Raw genomic sequence first — 12,947 nt, forward strand, 5'->3', positions numbered from 1 at the left:
AAATATAACATAAAAACCTTTTAAATCACACATAATACGAAGGTTGTGTAAAAAATAAGGTTTTCAATTTTTTTTCAGGTTTAAGGCATTTTTTATTTGAACTGAAAAATACATAATTGGAAAGCTTTATATTTATATTTTCAAAATCAACGATTCAATTGTAAAACTTTTTTTTATTTCAAAATTTGACATGTGACATCAGCGTGACCACATATGAAGTAAATTGAAATCACACGGAAAAAATAAAAATCCACAAATAAACCACTGTCTACCCCCGCGGGAAGATTCAGAATAGCACCTCTGGTTAATTTTAAAAACATATCTAACGGTATTTCATAATAATCATTTTATTTTTCATCGTCCAAAATTAATGATAATTTACCCGATTATCCCCTCTGCCGATACAGTTAATCTTTACTTGCAACAAGTCGATGTGATCTTGTAAAGTGTTCAAGTCATTTGGTAATTTGGAGAACTCCTTGGCAAAGGGAAAACCAGTTTCGTGAGGAAGGAATTTTCCAGTACTGTCTTTCGCTTCCTGGAGTTTCTCTTTGGCTGTATTTTTTATATTGTTCAATTGACGAGTGATATTTTCCAGCGTGCTCTGAAAAGAAATGCATCAATCGAATTAAAACAATGGTAGGTCCAATTCCCCCTTAATCCTAAGAAAAAAATGCTCTCCAGAGTGATTTCAGACCGGAATATCTTGACAAACATGGCTGCCTATTCTACTGAGATTAGCCGAGAACTTTTAAACCACACTACAATTGAACGTAGTTATGCAGAAAGCAGCCAGTCCACAATTTCTAAAAAATGAGATATCGATGTTATCGGGTGCAGTAAGGTCTATTCTATGTTCTGCTAAACACAGCCACACCGCTTTCATATAAAAAACAGTTTTAATCACCCTCTGAAAATGATGTCCATCACAAAAACGGCATTTCTCAATTTGCTGAAAACACCCACAGCACTAGAAGAATCTTAACAAATTTTAGAAACTATTAAAGCTAGTCAAATACATAGTTCAATTCTTGTTTGTGATATTTAATAAAAACGAATATGTTCCTTGTTTATCATTTGTTAAAGTCAAAAACATTCCAAATGCTGTGTAGATTTGTTTATTAACTCTTTACACAAATGTGCTATTATCTCAGTTTCACTTTTCTATAGCTAGCTGCTTTCTGCATAACTACGTTCAATTTCTTTTTAATAGGTACCTATATAAATTGTAAGGTTTTTTATAATAACAATAATTTCATGTCTTTTTTGTTATAATTAGTAAATAGAGATTTAAGAATGTACAGTACATTCAAATCATTCACAAGCATTTGCTTATGTGTGATTAGCGAAAAGTTTACAAATAAAATATTTCAGTGTGCCTACTAACAAATATGAAATCTGTATGTTTTTTGGTTCACCGACAAGCTTATTAAACATTTGAGTGCACTGCACCTACATATATATCTATTTAAACTTCAAGGACAAAAATATATTGTCGCCGTTCAGGCCAAAGTCACAAACCCTAAAAGAGTCGGTTTTGAGTTGAATATGCCATTCAAAGCATAAAATTATGTTATTTAAGAAGCAAAAGTCACCAAGGCTACTTAGTTAGAAAAAAGTTCCATAAATTGAAATTATTTGTTGTTAGTGAAAAACGGTGGTGTGACTTTCAATAAAATCTCAACCATAAATCACCAAAGGCAGATCGAATTTATTGAAAGTTTTTATTTTTATTTTAAGGCAATCTATCCAAAAAAGGATTATTTCTGTGGGGTTCATAGTCCATTGATCGATGTCTCACAGAGATGCAATCATTACATCTGAAATAGAGCGACGACCGATGAAGCGAGACATACAGTATTGCACATAACGACGAGAACAATGTCCTGCAGAGCATTAACATCGTTCCTACCATGGAGAAATGAAGAACAAAGGAATGTGGCCTATGAAGAGACCACAGGCCGTGGGAACGCCCAATCAGCCCAAACAGTCAGCCCAACAAGTCAGCATGTAGTTCAAGTGCAGCCAGTTCAACTCCTCATCGCCGTAACACTCACGCGACATGATTCAATTCATTATTTATTTGCCATGTAATAAATACACGCATTAAACAGCAACCTCGTGTTTTCTGTCAATCTCCAACTCGGGTAGGAACTCCACTCAACAACCATAAATCCTACATTTCTAAGGCTGATTTTTATAGTTTTTTAAGTATGACAGTTTTCTTCCTAAAAACAACATTTTGTTTATGTTTAGGTATTTGTATAATAAAACAAAAAACAACAAACATGTTGAAAAATATTTCTTTATATAAAACATACCTTTAACAACAAAATTTAATAATTATTTGTATGTAATATTTCCTCTCTGTCACTTACTATTTTGGGTTGCATTGTTCAGATTACTAACAAGCTAAAGTCAACCTTCCAGATATTTGAAAATGTATCAGAAAGAAAAGGTTACCAATGGAATTTATAAAAAAGACATAAAGGAATTGTGTCGTGTACATAAAATTTCCGAAACACAAAAATCTGATTTTTCCTTGGTCTCCAAACTGAATTTTGATTTCTCAAAATGGTGTTTTTTGTTGGTGACTTTTCCCCGAACGGCAACGATATGCTCATTGGCAGACTTATTGCTAAAAGATATCTTCTAGCCAACCAAAAAATTGGTAAAAAATTAGTCAAAATTTGCACATACATACTTTTTTGTTGTATTTTTGAGTTACAAAGAGTACATGCAAATTTATTAATACAAATTATTAGTGAAAATACTTTCATTGTATACATTATAAGATCAGGAATATGGCAATGTCATAATATGGTGTATTTTGGGTATCTATCTGTATGTTATTTGGTAAGATTTCATATATTTTGTGGAACAGTCATGTTCTGAAACCGGTTGGCATATTAAATTTATTGTAGTGATTGACGTGAGAGTGAGTGACATGAAGAAAAAAGAAAAGTTTAAGTAGAATACCTCAGCATTGTTGGCATTGTCTTTCAAAACCCTCAAACTAGTTTGTTGTTGGATCACCTCGTTCCTCATGATCTTTAGTTTCTCCCCGAATACGGAGTTGTTGAGAGACTTGTTCTGGTAGGTCTTGAAGATTTCGCTGATCTTGTGCTGTATCTGAGACTGTTCCAGCACACACTTGGCAATCTCACACCTACACTTTAGTTTCTCTGTCTCTATGTCGATATTAGCTTCGTTCTCCAGAGTGTCTATTTTCTTTTGCTGCATTCTAATTCTGGCCGAAATTGTTTTGACCTGCGAAACGAAGCCATTAAAAATAAATACCAATAATAACATCGTCAGTTGCTGACGTAAAATAAATAGACTCACAACTTGAACTTGACCTTGGTCATTAAAAATGGAGCCAGTTTGGGAATGTCACCACGATGTACCAGGGGATGTTTGAGAAAGCTTTGTATCGAGAGAATTGTGCAAATTCTAATAATTGTGAATTGAGAGATAACAGATAATAAAATATTTAAGTATTAAGAAAACCGTGTTCTTATTTAAAAACCCAAATAAAATATTACGTTGCCATCAATAAAACAATTATAAACACCTTTCTACCGTTTCCACTCCCACCAAGTCTACTATTTACCATTGTGTCTTTCTACTTTCCTTTATAATAATTTTCCATGTGTAAATATGTTCTTAAAAATGCCCACTATACAAATGTATATACAGGTGTTCTTTAAACCCTGTCACATCTGAAACCACGATGATCAGTATGGGCAAGAAGACATATTAGCATATTTAAAAAAATATTTAGAAGGAAGAAAATTTTCAAAAATAAAATATTTTAAAAAACAAATGGCTGCTTACTTCTGCAGGGGAGAAGCGAGGGTGGCGCAGCCGTGCGGTTTATCAGACTCCCCCCTTCTTGTTTCTCCCCTGCAGAAGTAAGCAACCATTTGTTTTTTTAAATATTTTATTTTTGTAAATTTTATATGTTCTAAAAATTTATTTTTATGTGCCAATATGTCTTCTTGCTCATACTGATCATCGTGGTTTCGGATGTGACAGGGTTTGAAGAACGTCCTGTATAAATAAATAAATATTTTTAAATAATCCTTTATTTACTTTATTTTTATTTTAGTTAAATATTGTTATTGTAAATGTTGTCACATAAAAATTATACATATATATAACTGCTATATCTATAGCAAATCACAATACACATTCAAACATTAGTGAGAAAAAGAGATATCGTCGGCTTAACTTGTAAAACTCGTAAATCCCAGCAAACACAGTTTTTACTTCAGTGGGGTAGTTTTTTTGTTTTTTAACACTGTACAGATACACACGTCCTAACAGAAAACGCAGAATTATCATTTTTAACCATTTGTGGATTTACAAGTTTTACAAATTAGAGTGACAATGTGCATATTACATACCTTAGTACATATTTCTATAAAATTCTTTACCATAGGTATGACACTGGCTGTCAATGTTTTTTATTTATGGAAAATGTACTTAAAGATAAAACTTATCAACTACTTATTAAATAAATTGGACTGTATTAACGAAAATGATATATCTGTTCTGTTTTTCACGTATGCAGTGCAATTCAAAAAAAAATCACACTCAATGACGAATTTCTGCATAGCGTCACGTCTAATCATGATGGAGAAGTCCATGGAGAATGAAGGCACAAAAGGCAATTACTCACAAATTTAACCTTCATTTTCTACGCGCTTGTAACGAGTCTATTTAATTATATATCAGTCAGTAAAATTGATTTAAACCAAGTCATCAATAGTGGAAAATTTCTTAAGGATTTTTTTATTAGCTAATGAACAATTACTAGACATCAGTACTATTCTTATTAAAATCTAATTAGAAATACGGGAGGTATAAAGGATTGAATTCTAGTCAATTGGATCATGCCAAAAACAAATGAATTGTGACGTCATTAATTTTTTTACCCAAAATGTCAATGTTTTTTATTGAGCTTAAGCTACCTATTTCTATGGGTTGTTTGGTTATGTTTACGGCGTTCAAGTCCTGTCACTTACCAGCATTGTTTCAAGCACGAGGTGTCGGGCAATTAAAAGCATTAAAATAAATTCAGCTAAGAGCAATGCTGTAAAGTCAGTCATGATAAATCGAAATAATTTTTTTAAATACTTAAAATAATAAAAATAACCCTGAAATTTTATCTGTTTTTACTATCATCTGTCAATGTCTGGAATGCGGAAAGTAAACTGGGGGCGAAAGGAGTATAAACAACAATATTACATTGTGCATGTGTCTTTTTGTTTCTATCTTATAGCATTACCAACATTAGTATAAATGCATCACCCGTGAACTTATGTGACTAAATATATTGCCAACTTTCGAAACGGCTGTTTTTGATATGGCAAATTTTCCAAATGAAATTATTGATTATTAGCGCTATTATAAACAGAAAGAGTCTTTAAAAACTCCTTTATAAGTACAGTATGTTAAATCCGATATTCCTCCCAAGTGAAAATATCCTATTGATCATGTCACAAATTTTGAACAAAACATTTTTCTTGGAAGAGAATACATTTTTTACATGTTTATTCTGACCTGTTCTAAGGACTCATTTAGCTTTTTCCTCTTAGATTGTAAGGAGTTGAGAGAATCTTCCAGTCTTGCTATTTTTCCATCAACCTCATTGATAGCCACTCGCTTTTGTTTTTCTAGAAAACCAATTTGCTCCAATCTATAATGATTAAACAAAATTTAAAGCTGTTTAAGGAATAACATGCGACACAAAAAACCATATTTTCCCCACGAACTGCTGTGCAATCTTTTAAAAAAAGCTCCATAACTTCTACGATGGCTCGTCGTCGGTCTTCGGGGTTGCTCATCAATTGACATTTACCTTCTTTTAAAAGGGGAAAACCACTTAAAACACTTGAGTTTTCCCCATAGTAGCATTATTGTAAGCAGTTGTTGTATTTCAAGAGGTTCTGTGCCAGTTCCCCTGAGCAGGAAGCTAAATTTTACGGCCGCAAGCTGTTCACGACACAATTATCCATCGCAAAAGCGACGAGCAAAAAAAACAACTGTCACAAAAAATTCACACCAGCCAAACGGAACCTTCTCCAGCGACGACACTAGGCATACTGACTGGGGAAAGGTTAAGCTCTACACGATCCTACCGGCAGAACCTGGTACCACAAAAACTCCGTCCATCACAGCATTAATTCTGTTTTTTTTGGCTCTCATACATAACATATCCGGGAAAGAAGAGGAACAAAATGAAGGAAAATAAGGGTTCTAATATTTCAGGTGACCAAAGAGGTGCATTATGCGGACATCAATAAAATAAATGCAAGGATGTATACTAACTCAGCTTGGGTCTTATTAAGAATGTCTTGATCGACTGTATTGACCAGAATTTTAGCCGGGCGTATCTCATTAGTTGAAGTGGATTTGGCTCCGCTGTACTCGGACACTCTGATCATAAATCTATGGTTTTCTAGAAAAATACAAAAAGAACATTAGTCACGTGTAATAGGTAATCCAATCGCCCGTATTCAGATGCCTAAACACTTTTAATAATAATAAGAGTTTACTACTTATTTTATTTATTTATTCGTATATAGATAAAAAAATTCAAAACAAGTATTATAACGTATTCCTAACTCCATGAGGCCAAGAGCCCTGTGTTGAGTTGGGATACAACATAATGGAAAGTGGAAGTATGCATATTAATATAATAACTTCTACAATCTCCTACATTTTTGTGGAAATAGATTTCTCTGGATTGTGTGCAATGTGCAATAATAAAATTTTAATACCTACGGTGTATTAAATAAACATATAATAAATTATATTATACAAAGTTTGATAGTTTTGATAGTGGAGCTAGTTAAAAGTAAAATCGATTGTCTCATTTGCCCAAACCAATATTGAATCACCAGCTCCTTAAATGTATAGTTTATATTATGTTTTCATTCTGTTATTATGCGTTTTATAATATAAATAATATAGGTATACACAAATTAAATATAAACATAAATACACAGTCTTTAAAACTGCCTGAACATTTTGTTATTTCTTTTTTTATGTTAAGTCTTTTTGGTATATTCTCACATGTTTTAAGTGTCCTCGGCACGGGTAACCCCAGCAGTGAGGTCACATTATTTTTAATACTAATCATTGTTTATAACATTTAAGTTTGTAAGTGAAAATTCTTGATGGAAGTTCATTGTAATTTATCATAGAAATAAAAGACGAGTTATACTTTAATTCCTTTGCTAATTTGTTAGTTAATAATAAAGACAAAAAAGATAAGTTTTCCAATTCAAGAACTTACCTTCTTAATTGTAATGACTAAAAATACATGCCTTTAAAACACGCATAAAAGAGCATATACAATTATGGTCTAGTAATAAAGATAATTCAAATTTTGACAATCATTTAAAATACATTCCTTTGATTTAAAAAATAACGTAAAAATAATTAATATTGCACCTAAAGACCATAAACTTGAGAAACGGGAAATTCTCGAGATTAAAGAATAAACCCGACGTATAATTACTTAATGAACAGCTAACACACCTGTATTCCCCATTACTATACCCATTGTAAAAAAAAAATATTAATGACTTTTTACCCTTTGTTTTTCAGAAATCAAACTCAGGAGGATAGGACAATTAAAAATAATATATATACAATACTTAAACTCATTAGAAATATCATTATATCAACTCATTAGTTAACCTGGCACACTTTGTTAATGATCCTTGAGGCAAAAATAATTAAATTAAATGTACTCTCATATAATATTAAATTCTCTATCCTTACCTCTGTTTTGTATAAATACATTGAATTTCTTAAAAGATACCAGTCTTAAAGATGTCGCGAAAGCGATGAAACCGGTCACTGGATATTTCAAATTTGTGGATTAAAGTATCACTCGTCTTTTATTTATATAATAAATTACAATGAACTTCCATCAAGAATTTTCACTTACAAACTTAAAAGTTTTTGAAAATATTAAAAAAAAAAACAAATGGTTGCTTACTTCTGCAGGGGAGAAGCGAGGGGAGCGCCGCCGCACGGTTGACGGTATATCAGACTCCCTTCTCCCCCTCCTCGTTTCACCCCTGCAGAAGTAAGCAACCATTTGTTTTTCTAAATATTTTATTTTTGTAAATTTTATTCATTCTAAAAAATTTCTTATTAGGTGTTAACATAAGTTGTGTCTGTTTGTAAAGCCAGATTTTCATTTTTGTAATAAATTCAAATGTTAAAAGTGTGCAATGTATATTAAGTGTTGATAAGTATTTTAAAAAAAAAAACAGAGACTAAGAACCTTTTTAAGAAGGTAATATGCATGTCTAAGCACCAACCTGAGAAGAAGCAGTTGATCTGTGGAGGAACATTTTGACTCTGATTGTACGTGTCTTCATTCCCTAGGGGGATTCTATGGATCTTGTACTGGGTACACAAATACCTGACTATAGCATCAGGAGCCGTGATACAATCCACTAAGTACGTGTAGAAACCATACTTTCTGAAAGACAGAGACAATATGAGACACAACTAAACCAACACGTTTAAATTTATTGCGACATCATCATCATCATTCCATGTCCGCTCCCTAGTTGGAGCATATGGTGTCCGCGAAGATTCTCCAGGCATCTTTGTCAGCTCCTGTGCATCCTTCCAAGTCAGGTTCGCGTCCCGTAGTTCTGACACGAACTGCCGACGAACAGTCAGCAGTGAACGTCCGGGATGTCGAGAACCTGATACCTTGTAAAGTATGCAAATCTGGTTAAATTATTGCGACAGAGAGGGGAAACATTTTTGATAAGGGAATACTCAAGCCTAAGCACTTACAGGGCTTATAACAGAGCCATTTGCTGGTGTAAAAAAAAAAGTAAAAAGATGAAATAATTCAGCTAGATGAATCTCACCCACATCAACAAACAATGTTTCTCTTTCTGTTGCACTAAATTTCAATGTTAATTACTCTTCTCCTTGAAATCCGGTCTTGTCAATGAACATTTGGACATACTCAAAATACTGTTGATTCACCATTCTGCCTATGTTTAACATCCACATGACTTTTGTGACCCGCTCCACCATAAATTGATTGTCATTTCTAAAAGTTATTTATCTTTTTCTTAATGGCCTCAAAATTGAAATGTTTGGTCGAGCTGTAAAAATACAAAAAAAAAGAGCTTTGTGTTAAAGCAGACTAACCTTAGTTGGTTTATAGGAATGGGGGGTTGAAAATTCACTCCAGTATTGGGACTGCACACGGCATTCACCAAGTTGAGGCGCATCTCTGAACGAACTTTCTTCATGAAGAGATTCATGTCCGCACTGTCTTCGAATGTGAAGGCGATCAGGTCTCGGTAGGCCACCGTATTCTCTAGATATTTTGCAAAGTGAGGCTCCTTGAAGTTAAGCTGGAAAAAACAGAAGTTTACAAAATTAAAATGCATCCAAAAACTGAAATAATTTTTTTTTCATGCATTTTTAACTAATTAATTGATTGACAAAGCATTACAAAAGTTATATTTAAGGTACCAATAAGAACTTCATCTATAGACAAACTCGGTAACTACGCATTAATATGTGGCGTTTTTGTTCAAATGAAAATGAAACCTCACAAAAATTGGAGTGTCACTAAGATTGTATTTGTTTGAACAATATGTCAAAGTTCTGTGCAAAATAGATTTAAAAAAAAATAGACACTTAAACAAAAAGGTCTAGTCGAACAATAAGGAGAAATCTCAGCAAAATGTTTGTACGAGGTTTTCCCAGAGCGCAAATTATGTCACATCCAAAACCTATACGACTTTTGCTCAGAGACATCTCTCCTTTATCGCACCGAGAGTGTTCAATATTTTGAAAAAGCGTATTAAGCTCTCGAAGACAAAACTCTTTTCAAGAGGAGTTAAGGACTGGATTTTCCTTAGAGGGAGGGATTTGAGTGGGAAACCCCTTGATGATTTTCTGAATGTTTGAGTTTACTATTTACCATTTTGATGTGCCATATATTTGTTTTTTTATTAATATTATTATTGTTGTGTTTTTGATCCTATAAAATATTTTTGATGATATACTTATGTGTCTGTGTCAACTAATTGCTCGTCCCAACTCAACACAGGACTTTTAGTCTCATGGAGTCGGAACTTACGTCTCAAATAATGTGTAATAAAGTAAATAAATAAAGAAATAACACGCAATGGTATTTTTCTGCATAGTGTCACATCTGATGAGGAAATAAGTTAGTTATAAAACGAAGGCACCCATCAATCGAAGTGCCGTGAACTATGCGTTTGTAACGTGTCTATTTAATAATTATTTTAACCTCTAGAATAATGGGTTCGTAAACATTTCCCTGAAACAGTTTGCGGTTTTCCCTTAGCCACATGACCGCTTGGTAGGTGTGCTCACTGGAACTTTGTAAAATCTCCAGTCGTTTATTGGCTACATTGCTAAGACTTCGTAATCTGGAATGAAAAAACATTGATGGTAATGTAATGAGAATAAGAGAGACCATTTTACCTAAAAGAAGCATTATAAACACATTTCTACTCTAACAATAAAGAGAGGATTCAGTGAAATGTTTGCACCAGATTTTCCCAGAATATGAATTATGTTATTTATTTAATAAACGCCCAGTGGGCTCTTACAATATACAGTTAAAAGTACATAAAGCATAGAAAATAACATCAATAAAATCATAAGTATTAAACTAAACCTGTAATTAATACTAAAAAAAGAAAAAGGAAATAAAGTGAAGATGAGTAAGAAACACGTTAAAAAGGGGAGAATTGAGGGGATGGCCATTCGATGCATAGGATAGCTGATTTGATTGCAGCAGGAGTGGCGTGGAGCAAGTCCAATAGCTCAGCATAATTATCAGCTGTTCTGTGGATGCACGCCAGGGGAGAATGGTGAGTGAAATTTGTCCTATTGTACTAACACTAGAACATGTGTTGGAGTCTGGTGGTCCTTGTGGGTACACAAAAGTTTATCAGCGACAGTAATTTTGGGCAATCTATTATTGAGGTCAGGAATTGCCCTTCTGGTGGAGAGCAATTCAGCAACTCAGACATCAAAGTTTGGTAGCAAATTTCATCGACAGGAAAGATAATGTTATACTGAAAACCGGCAAGACTTTTGCTCAGTGACACCTATCCTTCATTGCACCGAGAATTTAATAATTTGGATGAACGTGTTAAGCCTTCAAGGAGAAAATCCATTTTCAAGAGAAGGGTTTAGGACTGGATTTCCCTTGAGGGGAGGGATTTGAATTGGATACTCTTTGATGATTTTTTAAATTATTTGTGTACCGAGTTTCAGGTGCCAGTCCAGGAACAATGAAATATTGCTTCCGGGCCTAATGGGGGTATCTATGGTCCTCTAGATAGCATATATTCAATCAAACTCAATTATAAACACCTCTCTCCCGCTTCCACTCCCACCAAGTCTACTATATACCATTGTGTCTTTCTACTTTCCTTTATAATAATTTTCTATGCATAAATATGTCCTTAAAAATATACATAAATAAATAACTATGTTTTAATAACTTTTTTGTTAATCATCATACTGATATAATTTTTTGCATAATCCTTTATCATAATGCTAAGATTGTATCAAAACTATTAAAATACTTTTCTGACAAATTATTTCAATAATAATTCATATTTGTCTTTGCTTTCCGCCTGTGCAAACGGAAAAAAATTCAATTCATCACTCTACAAAATAATATTCTTTGATACGTTGGTATGATCTCTGTAATTTCTCTTCCTCGGAACTTTACTCCACTCATGCAGTCCATGAATCAAAATGTTATTCAGGCAGTGAAATTTTCATATTTCATATTGCAAGAAACTACCCGTGAAAATGATGGAGGAGAAAAAAGTATCACACAATTATTATCTATCAAAATAAGAGCATCATAGGAAAAAAAACAAATATTTTCATTCCAAATATATAATTAACACATATAAACATTAACATGATCTTCCATTCTTTTTTTATGTAATGAAGGAGAAATTAAAAATATACAAATTCTTCAAAATGAGGCGATTAAGATTATACTCAAAAGAAATATCTATTGTAATGTAGAAAGAATGCACAAAGAAATTGGCTTGCTCACAGTAAAGCAGCAAATTAAATATAATGTAGCCATTTTTATGCATAAAATAATAAAGGGGATGAATGAAATAAAAACAATAATAAAATTTAACCAACAATGTCATGCATATGAAACAAGGGATAAAAAAAGATAAGATTACCAATGAGGAGAAAAACAGAATCTTAAAACTCATTGTACAAGGGATTGAAGCTGTACAATGAGTTACTCGGCGAAATAAAGGAGATTGAAAAGATCGAAATATTTCAAATTAATTTGAAAAGTATGTTATTGAGAAATTTTGATAAAAAAATTATTATGTTAAAAGTTTATGTTATTAAAAGTTTATATAACATGTGTAAATAACTGTTAAATAAAAAGATTTTATCGATTAATAATATGCAAAAAGCTTTATTTTTTAAAGATTCCAGTACTCAGAAAATTCGTTAAATCAAACAGGCTCCGTTTTTTATTGTTTGGATTATAGTATACAGTTGTAAAAATAAAGCCTTACTTATTTTCATGAAGTCTTATCTGAGGTAACACTTTGGAATCCAATTCATATTGTATTTGTACTCGTTTCTGTTTCAACTGTTCTATTCCGGAATTTGTATTGAGAACTGGTTTCTGCAACTTTGCAATTTCTTCCTTCACCATGGATTCTGAAATTCAACCAATGACAAGTAAGATAACTATAAATTACTATTTTTCTGTGGTTCTGTGAAAACCAACTCAAACAACAATTATTATTAACCACGCGATATATGTTTTAATAAAACACATTTTAATAAAAATGAACAACTTGAAACATCGCAGATTCAAATGAACATGTTTTTAAAATAGCCAATCATTC

At 32.6% G+C, this 12,947-nt stretch overlaps 1 protein-coding gene across 1 annotated transcript in view; it reads right to left on the bottom strand.

Moving 5' to 3' along the window:
* The window catches only part of LOC148281985 (structural maintenance of chromosomes protein 5-like), a 30,504-nt gene that overhangs the window by 11,505 nt on the left and 6,052 nt on the right, over positions 1-12,947 (bottom strand). Inside the window, exons 6-13 of the mRNA XM_088225797.1 lie at positions 12,609-12,756; positions 10,319-10,460; positions 9,202-9,410; positions 8,346-8,509; positions 6,337-6,466; positions 5,569-5,704; positions 2,980-3,270; positions 383-604 (exon numbers count right to left, since the gene is read on the bottom strand). Coding sequence (XP_088081923.1) covers positions 383-604; positions 2,980-3,270; positions 5,569-5,704; positions 6,337-6,466; positions 8,346-8,509; positions 9,202-9,410; positions 10,319-10,460; positions 12,609-12,756 — 1,442 coding nt within the window. The remainder of the gene's footprint in view (positions 1-382; positions 605-2,979; positions 3,271-5,568; positions 5,705-6,336; positions 6,467-8,345; positions 8,510-9,201; positions 9,411-10,318; positions 10,461-12,608; positions 12,757-12,947) is intronic.

Source organism: Micrasema longulum, unplaced genomic scaffold, assembly GCF_059751315.1.
Source record: "Micrasema longulum isolate JH-2025_06_02 unplaced genomic scaffold, ASM5975131v1 h1tg000387l, whole genome shotgun sequence".
NCBI classification, from domain to species: Eukaryota; Metazoa; Arthropoda; class Insecta; order Trichoptera; family Brachycentridae; genus Micrasema; species Micrasema longulum.